At 39.7% G+C, this 21,103-nt stretch overlaps 1 protein-coding gene across 1 annotated transcript in view; it reads left to right on the forward strand.

Annotated features, from left to right (window-relative positions):
• SUSD5 (sushi domain containing 5) overlaps window positions 1–18,743 on the forward strand; it is a 42,405-nt gene extending 23,662 nt beyond the window's left edge. Inside the window, exons 4-5 of the mRNA XM_005485906.4 lie at window positions 6,619–6,807; window positions 15,072–18,743. Of these exons, the coding sequence (XP_005485963.2) occupies window positions 6,619–6,807; window positions 15,072–16,351 (1,469 nt within the window). The 3' untranslated portion in view covers window positions 16,352–18,743. The remainder of the gene's footprint in view (window positions 1–6,618; window positions 6,808–15,071) is intronic.
• Window positions 18,744–21,103: the final 2,360 nt, after the last annotated feature.

The following is a 21,103-nucleotide window of genomic DNA, read 5'->3' on the forward strand; positions in this document are numbered from 1 at the left end:
AGTAGTACATTATAGTTAAATGCAAATGGCAAGTTGTTTTGCCCTGCTGGAAGTTATAAATCCCAGGTTTCTTACACTGAGAGCTATATTAATTTCTTCAAGCCCTTTCATTTCTTTTATATCCACCCAACTAATAAAGAGCAGACAGCTCATTATTATTATTTCCTTCTTTGTCAGACTTGGCTGAGAAGAGCCAAAGGCTCAGACAGATTGGTAGGCTGAAAACAGACAGATGGAACTGTCACAATCAACCTCTACTTCAGAAATTAAGCTGACATTAATAACTCCCTGCAACTCTACCTTCAGTTCATAGGACTGTGCGGAATGCATCTCAAAACACCATGAAAGTTCTAGTACAAACCAAGTTGACTTCTTATCCCTTGATTTATAACTGATCTTCACTCAATTAACCTTTCCCATGCAAACGAGTGGAGTGAAATTCCTTAAGCACACATCTCAGCATGCCACTACACCAGGGCAGCAGTCAGATGCTGCAAGAGCTCTGGGTGTGCTCACAGCATCAGGCTTCTGCAAATAGAAGTCCTGAAGAGAGAGACAGTTTTTTGGTTTGTTTCTGAAATGGATTTTGATCTGTACACACAGAGGAATCACAGCAATTGTTGAGACTAAGAGTTATCTTTTATGGGGAATTGATTCTAAGGGCTCTGTTTGACAAGGAAAGATGTAGCTGTAATGTTTCATGAATGCTCTGAGTATAGCTGCAGTTTGTACAGCACAGAGAAATGTGTCTTCTCAGCTTCTCATAAACACATGTTTTATGCAGCCATTAGAGTCAGCAAGAGAGTTGCTGCAGCCATTAGAGTCAGCAAGTCTAAAGCAACTCTGTACCAGCTCAGGATATGCTGAGAACATTTCCCTTTTAGGCCCTGAGTGCCAAAAAATGTCTAAAAATATATTAGATTCAGCCAGTTTTGAAAATGCAGTATCACACCTAAGTTAGATCTGGCACCCAGAGTGTGTATCTCTATCAGAGTTCATAAGAAAATACCTTAAAGTATAAAGTAGGTAAAACAAGAAAATCAGAAAACTGAATTTTTTCCTGCCTTATTTTTTGTAATAACACATACCATTCAATTCAATATGAGTATATATAATCTTTTTGGTTTTCTTTCTTATTTTTTTCCTGCAGCAAAGGAAAGATCTCTTTGTTAATAACCCCCAGGTTTTAGTGGTTCTTTCTTTCAGTGACCCACTGTTATTTACAGGCAACAAATAAGATCTGTTCCATAAGGCTTTGATTTGCTGCCACCAAAAGAAAACTAAACAGGCAGCAACTTGTAGTAGAGTACAGCATCAATGCAAATCAACGTTTTAAAATATGACTGCTGGCTCCAGATATCCATCAAAGCTTGATGGCTTGTGTACATATTTTAGTTAGCCTTTTTCAGCAGTAAGAAAAAAAGAAATCAGTGTATTCTTTACAGCAAATTCACGAACTGTACTTTACAAGAGCAATCAAACCACAGTTTGCTTTGTGTAATATTTGAACTATTTATTTGCATTTGTCATGCTTTGTTGTAGATACAATGTTTTTTAGTGCTACAGCTTTATTTTTCATAGCTTTGCATATAGCTGACAGTTAATTCCCACTTCTCTGGTGATGTACCTTGAACTAATAAAGTCCCACAAGTCCTGTCTTGTCTTTCGTGTCATAGGACACGAAAGAACAAAAGCACACTACTGTTTTCAAGGTGAAAGGAAAAAAAGGGTAGTTTATTTTCTGACTCCAACATTCATAGTTTTACAGAAGTTTCAGCGGATTGGAGGGTGACAGTGACACCTCTCCAATGACACTGGTCAAGCCAACAGTCTATCAACTCTCTCCTCCTCCATAAAGGAATGCAAAACAATGAGTTATTTACAGAAAGTTTGTGAGAAAGTTCAAAAGAATGTCAACACCAGAAGGTTTAGAAAATCTTAAAAAACCAGGGTGACACTGTCTGATGTAAGAGGCATTGGCATCCTAGCATTGGTAGCTTACAAGCAACATTTACATTGGCTATAATTGAGTTTTGACTCTTCATACTCAGTGCTTCTGTCCAAACAGAAAAATTCCATACACTTTAGGGTCTCCGCAATCAAGAAGCAAAATAAACATCCTCACTCATCTCATTCACAGGTTTGACTGTTAGGAGTTGCATTTTCTAATTTCTTAATGACAAGATGACATCCTAAAAAATCCAGTGGCCGCTCTGGAAAAGCTCTACTGAATTGAGTGGTTGTAATGGGAGATGTTTTATGTCAAAGGGGATGTCTCATGTCAGCTTTCAGAGTGTGGTGCACAGTTAAAGCAGCAATTCTAGATAATCAGATTTCAGTAAATTCCTGGTTCTGCCAGGTGGTGTGGAAGCTGCAGTCTGCATCTTCTTCATGTTGATTTTTTTGCATTGATCTTAGGCTATCCTTTCTGTAGACAGTATTTTATCAAGGCATCTCAAAATAATCTTTGCAGACTAGTGGAATGCTTATAGTTCAGATAAAGGAGATGCTTCTGGTGTAATTTGGACTGGGGAGGAGAATTACTATGTTCTTAAAATGACACGTGCCAACTCTTTGCCAGAAATCACCTGTCACAAAATCCCTTCCACATGTGTTCTGGGTTTAAAGCTACTATTCTGAGGAGATATTTTTCCTAAAAGCCAATCATTACTGCATATGCTAACTCAATTAACAGGAGATCTCTTTAGTCTCATGTAAAAAATAGTTACTGAGTCTCTAAGAGGTCTGTAACCACAGCTGTCACTAGCCCTAACATATCTGTGCTCAACACCCATATATATCTTTGCTGTGCCACTTATTCCCATGCATTTACCAGATGTTGACTCTGCTCTGATTTCTGCACATGCATATTGAGCTCTTTCTTGACTGTGTGGTGACTTTCACTCCAGGACACAATCTGTGCTAAATTACTGCTGATGTGAGGACCTCCTGTGAACTTTAACTAATTTCCTTATATCTGTGCAGTGCTGTCTTGCTCTGAAGCTCAATCCACCCTCTCTCATTGGAGGTCAGTTATCAATATATGGAGGCCTGTTATCTGTTTGACCTCAATGTCAACATGTAGAAAATTCTGGAAGGGTCACAATGTCCAGAAACCAATTCCAAGTGTTCAGTTTTAAGGTATGATTTGGACATAAGCAGGCAGAGCATGGGACCTGCTTGATGTTCTGCTGGATGGCCCCTGAGTATCAAGCAGATCCAGCTTTTTTACTGGGAACCATGACTTGGGCTAATCTTTCAGCCAGTAGCAAGAAAATATGCAGGTTTGTGGGAGGACAGATGAGGGAAAAATCAGTGCTCCAGATGGATGGAGGAGCCAGCCCTCATCTACCCAACAGCAACTCTGCAAGCAGCCCCTGTGGTCACCTCAACAAAGAGCACTACTGTTCCTCTGCATGACAGGCTGCTGCCAACACACCCTCTGTCACGCTCCGTGGCCCAGATCTGCCTCCTCTCCTCCAGCAAGAAAATGGCCTCAGCGACAGCACTGAGCACACACTGTTGTTCCAAATAAGCCCATGCTCTTCCAGCCCCTGGTACAAAGGCTGCACACAAAAACATGGAGCCTGTCCCCAGAAGTGGCTCGGTGTGATGAGTTGCTGTGCCAGTGTCACTTCTGTACGTGTGCCAGAAAGAACAGGTTTGGCAAAAGGCTGAGCAGGAATTGTCATAGCAACTGAGACTGCAGCAGGATGAGGAGCCATAAGATGCTGTAACCTGGAAAATTCCTGTACATTTTATGCAGGAGAGGACAGCAGCAAAATGGTTGTAGGAACTTGAGTTTGTCTTTGCAGTGTATCAGCTTTCACTTATGCTTGTCCATGCTGTCACTCACATGCTGTCACCATGCATGACCTTACAAAGTCTCAGGTGAGAGAGTCAAGAGTTCCCCCCACAGTGTCAGTCCATGAACATCTTTAAAATCTCTGCTTTTCTTTCTGCTCATGCATCAGCCAGATCTCTCTTTCAGGGGTTCATAATTCTGTTACCGAGTCTGTTGTCAAATTTTACTGTAAAGATCCCTTTGGCTTTCCTCTTTCCTGGAAGGTTATAATGTGCTTTTTGAATGCGTTTGCCATAGTTAACTAATTTGTTGCTTTTCTGCTTCCTCTGGCAACAGGATTAAGAAGCAATGTTTTGTAGATAAGAATACTCTCTGATGTGTAATTGTTCCATACAGCCCATACAGCCTTGGGATCAATACTTTCATCAGAACAGATATACAGCTCCCATTTGTAGGGATGGAAGTAGCTACATAAATAAAGTACCCGAAACGCAAGGCTCTGTAGCCTTCCTATGAGGCAATAAAATAATTTTTTATACCTTTCATCCACATCAATCTCCGTTCATCCGGCCAGTTCAGAGGAAAGGCATTAGCTGCTAACTGCTCCTCACTTCCTCGGATGTCAAACCTCCATAAGATTCTATATAAAGTGAGCTTTGTGTAGCCTCAAAAGCTTGTTTTTTCTGTCAGTGTGTGTGTGCATAACTCCCACTAACTTCTGAAGGTGTTAGACGGTATATATATATACGCCTCTGTGTGTGTACAGTACAGAGAACAAGTTTCAAAGTTTGACTTCAGTAGCATGTCCCTGATATTAGTGGCAGATATTTTTCAGTATACCAAGTTGAGAAGTGGTTAGTCAGGTCTCTCAGACAATTTCCAAAAGCCCGATCCAAAGGAACTTTCACACAGTGTGGATGTTTATCATAGGATTTTCATTACACTACAAGGTAAATGACTGGCAAAAATAAATACATCATATTTCTAAATAAGCATGTATTTACCTATGCCTGAGTCAGAAGTGGGTAGATGATGGGAAAAGCTGCAGCCTGAGACTCACAAGTGTTTTGCAAAATGTCCCTGGGCAAAAGCAGGAAAGCATGAGTTTTTGCAGAGGGGAGATTGAAAAGGCTTTTCTGTCAAGCCTATTGCCCATTGAAAAACCCTGGACATGAACTTGTGTCAATGAAACACTTGTCTTGCTTGCAAGATCTTGTGGTGATGATGCCCTAAAAGTAGACTCTAGCAAAATAGCAAGGGTGCTCTTTGAAGATGTTTCTTCTTCTGCATGTTTAGGAACATTGTCTTGGAGTCTTTTCAGCTTCCAAACAAAAGTCTTTTCAAGGAACATCATCTTTGCTTTACCAGGTAAACAATCAAGTTTTTGCACCAAAGCAAACTATTTCAACAGGAGAGATCAATACTAAAACATAGACCTAGCCCCATGTTTCCCTTATCCCATATAATTACCAGAACTCACAGCCTTTTAATTTTGGTTGTTCTGTATCTGGACAAAAGAAGGTTTTGGATCTTCTAGACAAAGTAAAGAGAAACAGCTGGTTTTTTTTCTAGCACAGTCAATAGGGTTCTAGAGCCACTGGAAAAAATTCCCAGATTTGAGAAAGAACATAGAAGTGATAATTTGTACCAACACTGCAGTCTTTGCCTTTGGGTTTCTTGGTAAAATCCATGTTCTTGCATTATATTTTTGTTTGTTTGTTTTGTTTTTCTGTAACCAAGAGGCAGCTATTCCGAAAAGGGCTGTAAAAAACATGGAGGAAAAAGGGACACTGCAAACCCCTTGTGAAGAACTCTTGACAGGGAAGAAGGTCTTTGAGGAAAGAGAATCCACAATGCTCAAAAGTTCTCTAGAAAATCTTGATCTACGTTGTTAACAATGGCCAACATCATTCAAACCTGAAAAAGAGAATTAAAATTCAGTTTACACTGATGGTGGCAGCTGTCAGCTGTCAGCCTGCCTCCTCTCCACACTTCTTTAATGCAACAAAAACCAGTTTTGATTTTGCTCATAGTAATTTTTCTCCCTGGCTTCTAATGCTGTCAGCAAAAATACTATCAAACATCTTTTTGAGTTTTATGCCCTGCTATAAATTTAGCTCTTCAGATTCTCATAGACAGCAGAGCTATGTTACCCCTGGGTGTTCTTAAGCTGATGAGCCGAAGTCACTATTTATTTTAGGGTGTCTCTACCCTGAAAAGGGAGATTGGAATATCTGGAAAGATCCCTGATTTGAGAAAGAGTGGAAGATTAGAGATAGTCTGAAAACTGAGTGGTGTTCACCTGGACCTCTTCTTTCTGTGAGTGCGGATTGAGCCATTGCTCGGCCTCTGCTGGTTTCCTACCGTGTAGAAGAGATGAAAGCGCTGGTCTTAAACAATCCCACCAGCATTTCTGTGGTTAAGAAAAATGACTGTGTCCAAATTGTTGCATTCCAGTCCCAACCTGCCCAAGCTCTTGTTAACTTTTGTAGAATCAGGCAGGGAAGACAGCTGTGATCTGGCACCCTGCCTTGTTTGAAACAAGGCCCTTGTAAATGCATGACTGTCAGACGGTAGTTGACCATCACGGCAGTGGCATTGCAATTATAGCCCAGTTTTTATCTTCCAGCTGTAATGGGTAATTACAGCTGGAAATAATTGTGAAAGGACACAAGGGCATGAAACAGATGAGATGTACAACTTCTGTGGACGTGTATAAGTTCATTCTCAGGAAAACTCTTAGCACTGCTCTTAGCACGGCTCTAAAAGACTATTGTGAAGTCTTTACAATGTAATCTCTTTTTTCCTTCCAGACAAGCCCTGTGGGGACCCACCATCCTTCCCCCACACCATCCTGCACGGCCACACTGGCTTTGACATGGGGGACGAGCTGCTGTACGTCTGTGCCCAGGGCTATGCCATGGGCAACAAGGAGTCGGCGTTCACGCTGCTCTGCGACAGCTGCGGCGAGTGGTACGGCCAGGTCCAGGCCTGCGTCAAAGGTCAGCCCAGCCAAAAAACTGCTCTTAATCTGCCCCAATAAACAGGCAAACGCTTTCTATCTTGCACCATGCCTCCAGGATTTTTGTCTGCAAACGCAAGAGTAGTTGCCCAGATATTTACTCCATTAAAAAAAGTGAAAGTGGGTTTTCTTACCAAATGACTTGACTCGAGAAAAGATTTTTCAAAAAAAAAAAAAAAAGACCAAACCACAAAACCCCCAAGCAAATTGTAAAATGGCATTTCCTTAATTTAAACCCTCAATAAAAACCACCTTTATGTGTTAGTTAAATTCTACAGCAGTCTTTTAACTTTGCCCTTCTTTAAACATAGGCTAAACAGTACCATGAGTTCAGACCTACATGTAATCTGAATTCTGCTTTCTCATGTTACCTTGTTCAATGCATAAACCCACCATTTTTCCCAGTATTTAAGAATGGTCATCACAAAATTTTAGTTCTTTTTTGAGAAGGCTATCACATCTTTTAAGTAAGGTTTCTGGCAAAACAGATAAATTTTAAGCAAAGGAATGAGCAGCTGTTGGGTAGCTGAGTTATCTTTATGGGCTGGAGTTAGTATATCTATTTCAGAACCTATATATTCCTTAATGTCTGGAGGTTTGCAAGGAGTTATTTTTACTCATGAATATACCATCAGGCAGTGGATAATCATGAGAAAAGGTCAAACTTGTTCTTCGTAGAAATAGGTCATGTCTGTGCACTAGGGAACCAGATTCTCAAACCCATCCAACCAGTATAGATACACAAAAAAACAAAGAATGAAAGCCCCAGCATTTTTCTCAAGCTTCCAAAACTGTTTTACAAACAGCAGTTCAGATGATTATGCAACACAATGCAGGACATAGAAGAAGAATGGAGGGAAAAAGGAAAGAAATAAATATTTGTATCTGATCATAGAACAGTTTGGGTTGGAAAGAACCTTCAAAGTCATCTGATCCAACCCCCCTACAATAAGCAGGAGCATCTTCAACTTACCCAGTGGGTCTGAATCCCCTATAATCTGCACCAAATTGATAATTCTTTTTCCTTTACTGAGGTTAATGGAAATGCTATCTTCATCACACACAGACATAAAGCTGTGTTACAGCAAAATAAGGAAGGGAAAGAATCAGGCCATTTAAGTTGTCTGTGTTTCACTGTTTTCTCTGGATAAATAATCTATTTCTCCTGTTTTTCCCGAGCCTTTCACACAGCTGCAGGGGAGAGGAAAATATTTTTTTAAAAAATAGGAAAGCATGGCTGTAAAATCACAAACATCAACACTGAAACTTGGGAGCAGATGTGATATTGTAGATTATGATTTTAAAAATTATTTAAATGTAGACTTCATGCTGGGGGGCTTCCTCTGATTAATGTTTTTCAAATGTTTTAAGGACATGGGACAGAAAATACAATAATTGTTCAAGTAATAATTATGTATTTAATCCTCCTGATCATAATTCCTTAAGAAAGAAGACTTTACAGGATGATTAAAATGTGTGATACTAGGTTTAATTATTTTTTAAAAAGTAAGAATCCAGTGAAAAAGAACAACAACAAAAAAGAAAATTTAATTAAAAGGAACCTGATTTAGAGTTGACTGATATTTTGGGGTCATAGGAGACAGGAGAACAATTATTAAGTACTCCAGAAGTCAGCACACAGACTGATTTTTAAGTGCTTTGAGGCAAGAGAGCACCTTCCCTACCATGAGGGTTAATGATGGGACTTAATGGAGAATTTATATTTCTGTTGGCAGACTGGACCACTCCTGTCCTGGCTGGCTGACATCAATGGAAAGATGTTCATGCAGCCACTCCAGTGAACATTTAAGTGCTATGTTTAGAGCCTGGTAAGATGATACAGTGCCCTTGCTCTGCATCTGTGCTGGGTGAGCAACTGGGAAGCGTAAAATGGTCCCGATGCTCTTACTCCAACAAAAGGGGTCCACAGGAAAAAGCTCTGGTCAGAGCACCGAGAGATAGAAGGCCAGTTCCTACATCTTGCAGTGTCTCTGAGGCTAGGGACAAGTCACTGTACTGCCCTATCCTGCTTACTCCACCTCATCTGTGGAAGAGTGACGACATTTATCCAATTTCATAAAGCTTGCTGGGATTTGTGGATGTTACACCTTGAGTAACATCATTCTACTTGGTAACTGCCCCATTATAATACCCAGCTGTCCAGGCAGAATATCAGAATAAACAGCAATAATTGTATGCTTTTCTTGTTTGTGGAAAAGCATCAGACTGGCTTTACATTCCCAGTTGCTCATGCAGAGCAAATATGGAGTCACATAATATGGAGAACTATCATCATAGCAGTGTCTAAATATAGCAGTTAAATGTTCTTTGAAGTCTCTTTGTGATCATCTTTCCTCTCTGTTTTGATCCTGCAAGAAGAGATACAGTCCATTCTGGCACCTGGGATATAAATGTACAGCCACACAGTCAGCAGATTTGCAAATTAAATTTTTAAAAATATGTATACAATCAAATAGTCACATAATGCAAAATACATGGGAAACCGTGGCTATGGGAATAACTGAACAAAATCATTTTGGACTTATATTAAGTGGATTTCACATGCAGTAAAGTATGATGGAAATTTAAGTAGATTCTGGATACAATGAAGTATGATGGAAATTAGGAAAGTAGTACATTACAAATGACTGTAATGTACATTGTGCACACCAGGTAATAGACAGTAATTTTTAATTAAGATGCTTTTTAAAAGAAAAAGTGACTCTATTTCCTGTAATTCCTTGTCATGAAAAGGCGCTGCGTTCTAGCTGAAAGCTCAGGGATATTTAGCCCAACAAAGCAACCTTAAGGAGAGAACAGGGAAATACATGGATTTTGCCTTTTTTTTTTTTTTTTAATTTCTGTAAAGAGAATGCATTTGCTTCACAAAATATATCCTGAAGAACATTGTAGTAAGGTCTGAAAGCAGATGTATATGTTCCATGCTGTGGCTGTCCTGCAAGCACAGAGATTAAACTGACAATTACTAAATGACATTTGTTTGTTTTTTTCCCAAAATAAACCATGAGCTCAATATCAGAAGCATTAATACCAACACTTGAGTGGCAGGGTTCAGGGCTGGACTGCATTAGGCTGCATTCTCTAGGGTTTGCTCCCTCAAAGGGAGGGCAGATGAGATGGCTGGGAAATCATGTTCCATCTCTGCCCTGAAACTGGCTCAGAAGAATGCCATGTATCTGTCCTTTTCCCTGGATTATTTGGGTTTTCCCAGCTATATGCTTGTGGCAGGAGAGTCCATATCTTCTACACATCTAAGGAATCTCTCCAATGACATCCCTTGGATACACAGCTAGTGTGTTCTGAGGTAGTCCAGCTTTTCCAGACTGAGGACCATCCTTCAGATTCAGTGTAAGGAGGATTTGGCTGACTTTGACCACTTAATTTGCAGCTACCAGGCTTGTTGCCTGGCTCAACAACTCATTACTTCCAGAGTTTTCAAGAATTATATTGGCTCACATTCATGTGGTCTGTAAGCATGACTAGCTAGCACCATTTATTTTTGGTTTTTTATTTTTAATGTGGGGAGTCAAACAAAATGTCTCCGGCTTTTGATCTTATTTGAGAATGCTTTTTTTTTTTGTTCATTCTGTGAGTGCAGAGGAAGAGTTGTGACAGACAAATATAATCAGCAACAAATATGTCTGTGGCCTGTCAAAACAATTGTTATGACAAACTTTGGTTCCCTTTTCAGGCCTGTCACTGAGGGGTTGTATTAGATTAATGTAAAGTATTGATCTGGTATGAATGGATTCTGCCAAATGGAATAAGTTGAAAAAAAAAATTGATGGGTTATTTATTTATATTAGCAGGTTTTCTGCTGGAATAAAAGTTATCCTCTTTCTTATAGCTATTGTAAAAGACAAAAGGCACAATCTCTGCTTAGCATACTGTGGTCAACTACAGAGAAATTCGTGTGCCTGATCCAAAATAAATGGATAATTCTTTGAAATGCTGTAGCTCACAAATATGACTTATCTTAGGCAATTCAGTGTACATGCTCCTTTCCTTCCCATCCTTAAAGACAGATGCTATCTTGTTAATGTTTGCTGTAGCTACTTTGAGATTCTTAGACTAAAGATGTTTTATAGAGTACAAATATTTATAATGATGGTCTATATAGAATCAGGTTTCAATTTCCTGTACTCCAAAAATACTCATAAAATATGCAGTGCGTTTTATGGTTGCCCAAAATAGCAACACTCAAAATAGAGCTTGGATACCAATATACTATCTAGAAAAAAAATTAAACTGATCCTGGAGTGTGGAAGACCAGGCTGTTTGTTTTTGTCTGTCTCTGTGTTTGGTTACTGTTTTCAGTAGGAAAAAAAGTAATGTTTTCATTAGGATAAAAAACTGAAGGAGATGAGAGCTCTACAGAACTGGATGCTTCTCAAGCAGGATTAATTAATAATTAAAAGGATTTTACCTTTTAACTGAGCTTCACATCTTTGGTGGTATGCCATTTCAGCATCTCCTGCTGTAAAGTTCTCATTTCAGACTCAGTAATCTCTCAGACAGTGAATTAAAACTCACTGATCCTTGAGTCTGCCAGAAGATGATACGGTCAAGGTGCAACAACGACCAAATATAGAAAGATTTTGATCTTGGATAAATTAATTTCAAGGCTGGCTCTTCATAAAACCAGACCTGCCTAGATAGAAAGAAAGATGCAATCACTTTAAAATCAATTGCTAGCAGTTAAAAAATATATATATATAAATAACAGTTACAACTACTTGGATAAGAGGTGGAGCTGAATCAGGTTTGTTGTTGCTCTTCAGTACCAACACTAAAATTTAGGGAACTGGGAAGTTCAGGAAAGTGCTGAGGAGGTGAGCAAAAAGCTGTGCAAACTGCTCCCAGAAAATCAAACTTATGGTGGACTTAAAATATTGTCATGGTAACACAGAGTCACTAAATACTTAGTCCAAGTCCCATTTGAAGGTCTGAGGCCCGGAAAGAAAGAATAGAGTATTATTACTGTGTAAGTCAATCCAGGATCATATAAATCAAACTCCAGAGTAAGGGTGTCTGTGTTTCCTTTGATGGTTAGAGAGCTCAATAGTTGCTTTCATTTTGGCATCCCGTAAGCTAACATTAGTTATGTTGATAGTCTCTGCTATAAACTCTACAAATAGGGTAGATTGAATATGAAAATATGTTAGAGCAGCTTTACAACTTGGGCCACAATCTGATTGTGAGAGGGAACAAGACTCCCTTATGTGGTGACGAGCAGTGCATAATGAGCTCCAATCTCGGGATCTCTTTAGACTACAATGGGCTTTTTCTTCCCCCAGCTCTGCATTAAGAAAACACCAATTCATTTCTCCACAGGCAGGATCATGCCCAAAGGCAGCATGTTTGATGGAGACTCTATTGATGGCTCAACAAACCTTTAATATGTTCTGATAGACTGAGGATTTGCACTTTCTTAAAAGCACGTGCTTTTTCCTGATGTGCCTCCATAGGACCTTCTCCTAAGTGCTGAAACCACAAGGCAGGAGAAACACTGAAGGAAAAGAGCTTCAAAATCTCTAAAAAGCCTGTTACAACAGTTGTTAAGCATTCATCAATGATCTGCTCACACATACTGGTCAATGAGATGAATACTAGCTGCCCATTCACACTGCTAACTAAAAAATAGGTCTGGAGGAAACAACACAAGCATGTGGATGTAATTTGTGTGTGCAGATGTGTGTGCCTGCTCACCACAACATAAAAATTACTGTTTGAACCTCAGCTGGATTACTGTAGTGTGGAAAGTGAATGAGTGGCAAAAAGAGAGGTTACAAGAGACACAGAGGTGAGGAAAGACTGTTGTGATGATTCAATTACAAAAATAACACAATTACCATAACGGTTGGTAAACGGTGACTTCTCACATTGTGATGTTCCAGTTCATGGACATGTCACAGACACCTATAGGCTCTCCTCAAACACACTGAACTTTAGTGAAGCAGGCATGCCAGGTATCAGCTTCTAGCAGGAGTCTGGATTATTAGAGAATGTAATAGTTTGAGGCACCATTTTCATGCAAAGAAAGTGCCAGCCAGGTAGAAAAACTCTAAAGTGAAAGCAAGAGAAGGGACAAAGTGAGACTAATGTTTGGCTGTCAGTAGATATGCTGCATTGTGATGGATAGGGCCATGCAGAGCTTCACGAATATGTTGCTAAAGTGCCCCAGTATTCAGAGTTATCCTCCATACATTTGCAAGCCTGAAATACTATTGGAAAAGATTTCAGGATTAATTAGAAAAGTGAGAGGCCTACCAGGAAGATTTCCACTCTAAGAGTTTTATTCCCCTGACTGTTAAATCATCCTTGAATGAGACAGAAGTTTTTTCCCGCTTTGGAGAGGATGGGGAAGATCTGGAGGATTACACAGGCAGATGAGAACACTGGACCAGGAGGGAGAGGGGTCTGTTTTTGGCACTTGCTGTGAGATGAGAGGACCTGCTAAGAACGTCCAGCTCTACAGCATGATAGCTTTCACAGAGGCATTAACTCTCTGCAGGCTTTTTGGGACACACATTTGGGTTTCCTCAGCACAACTGCCTTGGTTTCTGGTAGACCCAGATGCTATTCCAAGGAAAATACCTTTTGCTAATGCTCATTCTATTTTGGCACCTGGCTTAAGCTGTTCTGGCAAAAAAGTGAGCTGGTGTGAGCTGTATCACTGCTAAGTGGTTTTGGTCAGACTGGTTTGACAATATTTCTAATCTTTCTGAAGAGCAGACCAAATATGGCTCTGCCAGAAGTCTGGGAAGCAGTCTCCAAGGAGAATGTGACTCAGGCGGAAATTGAGGTGGGCCCCAGATGAAAATGTAATTCAAAATCGGTTGACTGTAAAAAGGCAAAAGACGATAAGGGTTTACAAATGCAGTGATCTGTAAAACAGGTTCTCCTATTAATTCCTTGTTTCCTATGTCATGCCAGGTCTATTCCTTCACTGTCTTCATAAAAGACTAAACACCCTCTTAAAAAGAAAAATTCTCACCATGATTCAGTTTATTTTCCACATCCCAAGGCGCTATTTTTTATGACTTTTAATGCCAGCATAAATCTCAGAAATTACATCAACTTTCTATGGAGTAAAATTTGTGTGAACTGAAAATCAACCACCCTGTCTAGTTTGGAAATTTTTTCATTGAGCTAAGGCTTTAGAATAGTGGAAGAAATATTAAGTACAACGCACTATTCCATTCAAATTCAAACATTTAGCTTTGTGCTTTGAGTCAAGTCTATTTTGCTATCAGTGGTAGGTCTGTTGAGTATTTCTAAATCAAACTCAAGCTTTGTAATGAGTCTACCCCACTGCTGCACTCATTTTTTTTACCAATTTTGTTCTGTGCTCGGTTTTTTCTCTTTTCTCAGTGGCAACATTTAATTCCCTAAAATTGGAAGCCCGAGAGTTGATTACTGACAGACAGGATTATCATGTTAACTAGGTGTTAGGCTTTAAGTGTTTGAGACAGAGTTTTCCAGCCTTGCAGGGTGCATCTTGCTTTCTTCAGATGAAAACAAGCAGAACTCAGTGTCAGCCTTGGTGGTGGAGTCTGCCTCAGCCAGCTCTGAAGAGCTCTTATTTCTTAAGAAATAAGAAATCCTGTTCTGGCTCCAGGCATTGTACCACCATAACACCAAGGTGCTTGAAGAAAAGCAGGATACTGATAAGAACTTGCCTTGATATCTTGAGCATAAGGTACTGAACATAATTCTTTAAAATCATCTGTCTCAAAAGGGATGAAGTTGCTGTAAAACTTCTAGTTTTGTCTGAGGCATTTCTTTTTATTACCAATCAGTAATTGATTAAATTTTTGCTATATCTTTCTCTCCACACACATTTCTTGCTTGAATAAGAGGAAATTTTTTCCTCAAATCTTGCAAAGAGTCATACTAGGGAAATAAAAGGTTTGAGAAAACAATAAGGAAAGGAAGTCCTTAACTGCAGACAGTGAGTTATTTATATTAATTTTTAAATCTGGAAAGGTAAGACATTAGCAGTTAGCATTGACACCTATTGTGATTTTTTTAAACAAAACCCTTGAAGTTGAGTATCAGCTCAAGGACCGTGCCCTTTTCAAATAAGCACAGAATGACAAATACTGCCTAGAAGACACTTCACATTGCACCTCTCTTCTTGGATTCTTGTAATAAATGAGCTCAGTGCTTAGACAGAGAATGAAATGTTGGCTTATGAGGGTTTTTTTAAAATTTTTCTAGATGAAACCGAGGCACACATTGACTATGAAGATAACTTTCCCGATGACAGATCAATACCTGTTGCTGAGAATGACCACGGCAATGGCAAAGAGGAAACTGAGCAGGACCAAATACAGCTTTCCTTCAGTAAAACTTCAGAGGAAGGAAGAACTGGGAGTACCAGTGGGGTTACTCAGCACACAGACATTGCTGAAAAGGGAAGCAGGGCACCAACTGAGTCCCCCGTGTCACTCCTCAGCCAAAAAAACTTGTTTTGGTTTCCATCAGAAACTTTCCGTGGGCCCGAACCAGAGAAAGAGACAGATGATTCCACTAAAGCACAGTTTTCTGAAGGTGATAACCACATTGGTGTGAAGACAGTCTATGATGAACCTGGTGCCAAAATGTTTTATGACAGTGAGGATTTCCCCATTGGACCCATCCTCACAACCAATGATACAAAGACAGCGATGGGTGCGGTTGCCATCACTGACGAGTCGTGGTTGGATGGATACCCAGTAACACAAGAGGTGGTGGAGGATGATGAAGAGGGTGATAAAGTCGATGGTTCCATGGGAACAGAAGATGACATCATCCTCACGACTGACCAGCCAAATCACGTGGAAGTAAGAAAATCAGGAAATGGCAGCCCAGCTCCAGAGGAAGGTCTAACAGAGACTGTGGCAGCAACAACAGCGGCAGGTGATGAAGGGGCTGAAGAGACAGCGGTGCCACCTACATCAGTGAGTGGTCTGGAGAGCTTCAGCATCAGCGGGGGTTATGATGATGCTGTGTGGGAACACCCGGCTACATCTCTGGAAACTGTGACTCAGGAGCCCACTACAACAATGCTGTTTGACATCAGCAGCTTAACAACATCCATGTCAGAGACCTCTGTGACCGTCAGCCCCTCTGATCATGCTCCACACACAGAACCAAGAGACACAACCACCTACCCAGAACAAGTAGCAACCACCGCACCAGCTCCAGACATCATTACTGACACAGCGACCCAGGAATTAGCTGAGCAAGAAAATCTCACCCAGGGCCTTGGAGAAAAGCCTGGCCCCACTTCTGAGCCATGTGAGGGAGAGGATTGTCCCAAGTCCACTAAAGGCGCTATCATAGCAGTAATAGTGATTCTTTTCTGCTTGTTACTGGTTGCAGCTGTTCTGGCAGTGTGGTTTTTCAAAAAAAGGCAGCAGAAAAATTCTGTTTATAAACTAAATGGAAGGTGTCAGCCCAAACATCACTGTTACCACCACTACCACCACCAGCACATCGAAATGCAGAAAGTCTAACCAGGGGCCTTTTGGCAGAGATCAGAAGAAAGAACATACTGATGCTAGAAGAATCACTTGACTCATGGATGCTAAAATCCATCAGTGCAGAAAGCAGAAGAAAAAAAGAATGCTAGAAGAACATAGAAGACAGAAAAGATTTCATCCTTTTGAAATTGCAGTCTAGCATATTCGACTTTTCAGAGCTAAAGAATCTGTACATTTTTATCACAAAGATCTTTTGGAGACACCAGCAGGACACAGTGTGCTCAGTAGCACACCTTCAATTTGTTCCGCTTTTACGTTTTGCTCCTATTAATAATAAATTAATTGATTAATTTCTGTGTTACCAGGCTATAATGTGATGGTAGGGCTGGTCAGACCTCTGGTCTGTTCTCAGTGGAAGAGGAAAAGAAGGAGAGAAGAATGGAAAAAGGATTTTTTGGAGCAACCACACACTTGGTGTTTGTTCCTTTTTTAGAACCTGCCCAAGCTGGTCAGGATAAACCACCATAACAAATTATTACCTGATGTGTCTTAAAAAGAAAAACTATTTGCTGCCAGACTTTAATGGATAGTAGTATTGCAATAATTACTAAGGTAATTTTCTTCAATGTTGTGAATTTAACAAGCCACAAATGTTGGACCATTATGCTACTTTTCTGGAAGGTGTTCTTTTAGCCTTAGTGAAGAAATGCCATTCTTCACTTCATAACTAATCTTCCTGTAGAAATGATGATGTTTCCCTGGAATTCAGAGAATACTGTAAGTGCCATTCTTCCTTGAGCATGAGCAGGAGAGGAGTCAGAGCACCTTGGAATGCAGGTGTTATGATGAGTAGCCTCTCATCACAGAGCCAAACATTGATAAAGCACTCTCCAGGGGAACCCTCTATAAAATCGGCTGCTTTCTGAACACGATGTTGACTGACCAAGATACTGAACTTTAATTCACAGCCAGTAGTACCTCTGGCAGCTGAAGCCATGTGTAATACTTGTGGAAGGACTGATTTTTCACCATTCTGCTCTTGCATTGGCTGGAGGCGTGGACATTGGCTCTGGGAGATGGGCAGCCCCTTTGCCATACTTCTTATTGTGGTTTGAAAGATAAAGCAGACCTGGGAAAGAAATAAATTGCATCTGGTTGATAAAATGTATTCAGCTTTTAGACAGGGTGTTGGTACAAAAGTACTGAGGCTTTTCCAACAGCACATTCCATCTCCAACAGTTCTGAAAATGAACAGGAAGAGAGGGGAACATGTTTTGTAGAATCCCTTAGCTTAGTTCATGTGAGTATAGTATGAGGACCTCCTTACATTCTGAATGAACAAGAGGAAATCCGGCAACTGTGAATAATCTGCAGGTCAGAAATAAATTCACCTGCCATTCAGCCTTAGCCTAAGAGTAAGAAAAGGTGCCTGGGTGGAGTTCATTCCATGCTCTGGCTTGAGTTGCAGTGGTAATCACCTCTAACTCCATGGAAGGTAGGCTTTATGAAATGGAGTGCAGAATTGGGCCCATCTTACATGCAGCCATCAATCTCAGGGCTGGTAAGCAAAACAAAGCATTTTTGGACAATGGCTGTGGGTTATCTTGGAGAGGCTGACCTCAGAGGGGTAAGAGTAGAATCTTGTTGCCTGGCAAGAGCCACAGTAAATAAAAATGACAGAAACTGTACAGATTTGTAAATATGTCTCTGACACATGCATGACTTTATGCTTTTAATGCATTCTACACCATGAAATGACTCAAAATTTCTGTTGTAAACTATTTTTTTAAAGCAGTTATAAAAGAAAAAGTCAACAATGGATTTCACACCAAGCAACTTTAGGGAGACTGTTAACTCAACTAAAACATATAACCTGTAATCCCATGGAAGTATGCTGAAAAATAAACACAGGAACATCCATTGAAAATATTGCTTAACTGAAAGGTACAGTTCCATGTAGCATCATTCTAAATGAAAAGTCAATTCTGTTTGTCCCAGGAACTGAATGTGTAAAAATGAGACTCAAAATATCATTACAAACACAAATTGTACAAGGATCTTATTGGAGACTTAGAAATACTTGTTATTCATGAACCACAAGAAAGTGTACATTAACATAATGCTTTGGAGATATTTAAATAAAACTCAAGTTACAAAAACACCAGGAAAGGAAGTGTGTGCATGTGGTTTTGTGCAAGTCATCCAGTTTGCCCACAAGTTTATGGAGAAAAGATAGTCCTGTTACTTTCACAATTCTTGTAGAAGACACCTTGATATTAAAAATATTAGCTAAAAAGTGTTTAGCTTAGACTGCCAGCCCAGTTCTGCTTTAGAACATCTGCCCTCCTTTGCAGCATCATCTGTTTGTATTCACAGTATTCACTTTACCAGGGAGTTTGGGAAAACTAATAAACAAATGGGGATAAACAGCTCTTCAATTACACATTTGACTTGGACTTCCTTCTGTGTGTGAAACTTGGCTAATCACAGATAATGGGAATGGCAAACAGTATACACATTATATGATGTATACAAAGTCTTAACATGATAAGGTCAAAATAGAGTAGGAGATTAATGATTTAGAAATTAAAGTTGAAACTGCCAGCTGCATGTTGAAATTAGGAGAGGAAAAAAATGGGGGGAATACCAGGAGTGCTTTTGTGATGGTGACATCCAGACATTGATCTGTTACTCTGTGATAAAAGTTATGTAGCATCCTCTTCTAGGGAAACCACATGTTACAGCAGGCTGGTCAGAATTTTCCCACTGGGGTCAAGACTGGGATATCATCTCCCTTTCCTCTCCTTTCCCTTGTTAACCTATTAACTTGGCCCCCATTTCATACAGACCCTGTGCTATACAGAGACTGTACAAATTCACTTCAGCAGGCTGAAAAGTGGCACTGTGGGGTGGGACATCACAGCTACTGGCAGTGTTTGGGGCTTCAAACCCACACAACCAAAAGGAGGCTGTCCCCTTCGTACAGAAACACTGGGTTTTGTGCATTTTAGGTGTTTGCTAAGTTCTCAGGCTGAAATCCCCTCAATTTCTGCTCTTGTCCTAGGAATATATGGTTATTGTGTTGTACTCCATTATTTCTTACTGTACCTCAAAAGCTATTATGCTGGAGATCTGTTGCCATGGACATAGGACCCAGCATAGATTGATTATTTTGTTCAAGCGTTCAATGATTTGCCTTTTTAAAATACCCAATAATTTATAATACAAAGATAAACCATAATACATATCTGTAAAAGATCACAATATGTAGCTTTGAATGACCATTTAAAAATTAGCCTTAATAAGAAATTATTACACTATCATAAGACTTGTCAAACTACAGGGTTTCCACCAGCTCAGGATAATACTTAAGTGTTTAATCCTTTTTCAGATAAGTGATAGTGAGAATGGGGCAAAGGCAGAAAGTCCCTTTTTAAAATTTTCCTTTAAAGTGAACAGTCATATAAAATTACTTCTCTGACTCCCATATTTCCACTTGAAAGTAAGCAAGTTCCATTACTTTGCAAAAGAATTAATCAGGAAAAAAAATGCACATTTGTTACCTTAGGGTGCTGAAAAGACCTACCTATGAGATATATCAATGGGAAGAAAAGGTTAAAAATAATCAAAGAAAACTTAGAAAGTTTTTCTACAGGAAAGGCTAGCATTTATAAACTTCAAAATTCAAACTCTCTACAGAATTTCATTTCCATATAACATCAGTACTTTAAGGAGAGAGAAGAGGAGAAGGAGGAGAGATGGATATCTAAACCACTGAATATTTCCTTGCCTAAAATAAATAAATAAAAATGTATCTATTTATTTTAATATTTTTTCCTAGGCACTGAAGAGGACTTAAGATACAAACCCCTGATTTGCTGGGGTGTGCAACCCCAACTTACTTTGGCTATTTCTTACTTAACTCCTTTTTTGTATAGAGCTTAAACCCTCCACACTAGGTCATTCAAGTCTTGAGTCACCAGGAAAAAGAAGTCGCTGTTTAAAGCATGGCAGACGACCAAAAGTTCAGACAGCTGCAATGAAGGATTAGTTGTGGGTTTTTCTCACTGCCTTGCTACAAACTGCATCACAGCTCTATGTTCAAACATTATTAAATGGGAATGTTTTCTCTGGCACTGACTACTCCTCCCCACAGTTTAAGTATTGAATTTCTTTAACTGAAGTAGCTTTGGTTCACAGCTCACATTAGAACTTAAAAACATATTTCCATAGTAGCTGGCATATGCAGGCAACTGTTTATTCTCAGTACCAGCCATAATAAACATTTGTACTTTTATAATCCAACAAATCTTTGTCTAATCACAACTCTGTTTTCAGGGCTGTAAAATTTGCATGCTATTTAAACCATTTTTCATGAAGACTCTCTTGAAATGGAAAGATTTTCTAAGTGTGCCCCCATTATCAATACAGACCAATAATTCACTGTAAGGGATGTGAAGATAAATGGTGGGTGTTGATGCTAACTGAGAAAGAACTTTGTAAAGCAGGGCATGCTATCAGATTTTCAGGAGGAGAGTTTGTCTGGAAAGCATGGAGAAATGACACCTCGTTGGTTGGATGGGCTCTTTGGGTGAATTAGGACAGCAACTGACTGACTTTTGGGTTTATATTCTAGCATTCCAAAGCAGTAAAGCTCTGGAAAACGGAGCAATTTGAATTTGCTTTTGGCTCATGCCTTGTCAACAGAAGTAATGAAGGTCTGCATGCAGGATTGCTATGGCAAATGAAAGGGCCCAGCAGGACATTTGTATTCCCTTCGAATTT

Source organism: Zonotrichia albicollis, chromosome 1 (assembly GCF_047830755.1).
Source record: "Zonotrichia albicollis isolate bZonAlb1 chromosome 1, bZonAlb1.hap1, whole genome shotgun sequence".
NCBI lineage: Eukaryota > Metazoa > Chordata > Aves > Passeriformes > Passerellidae > Zonotrichia > Zonotrichia albicollis.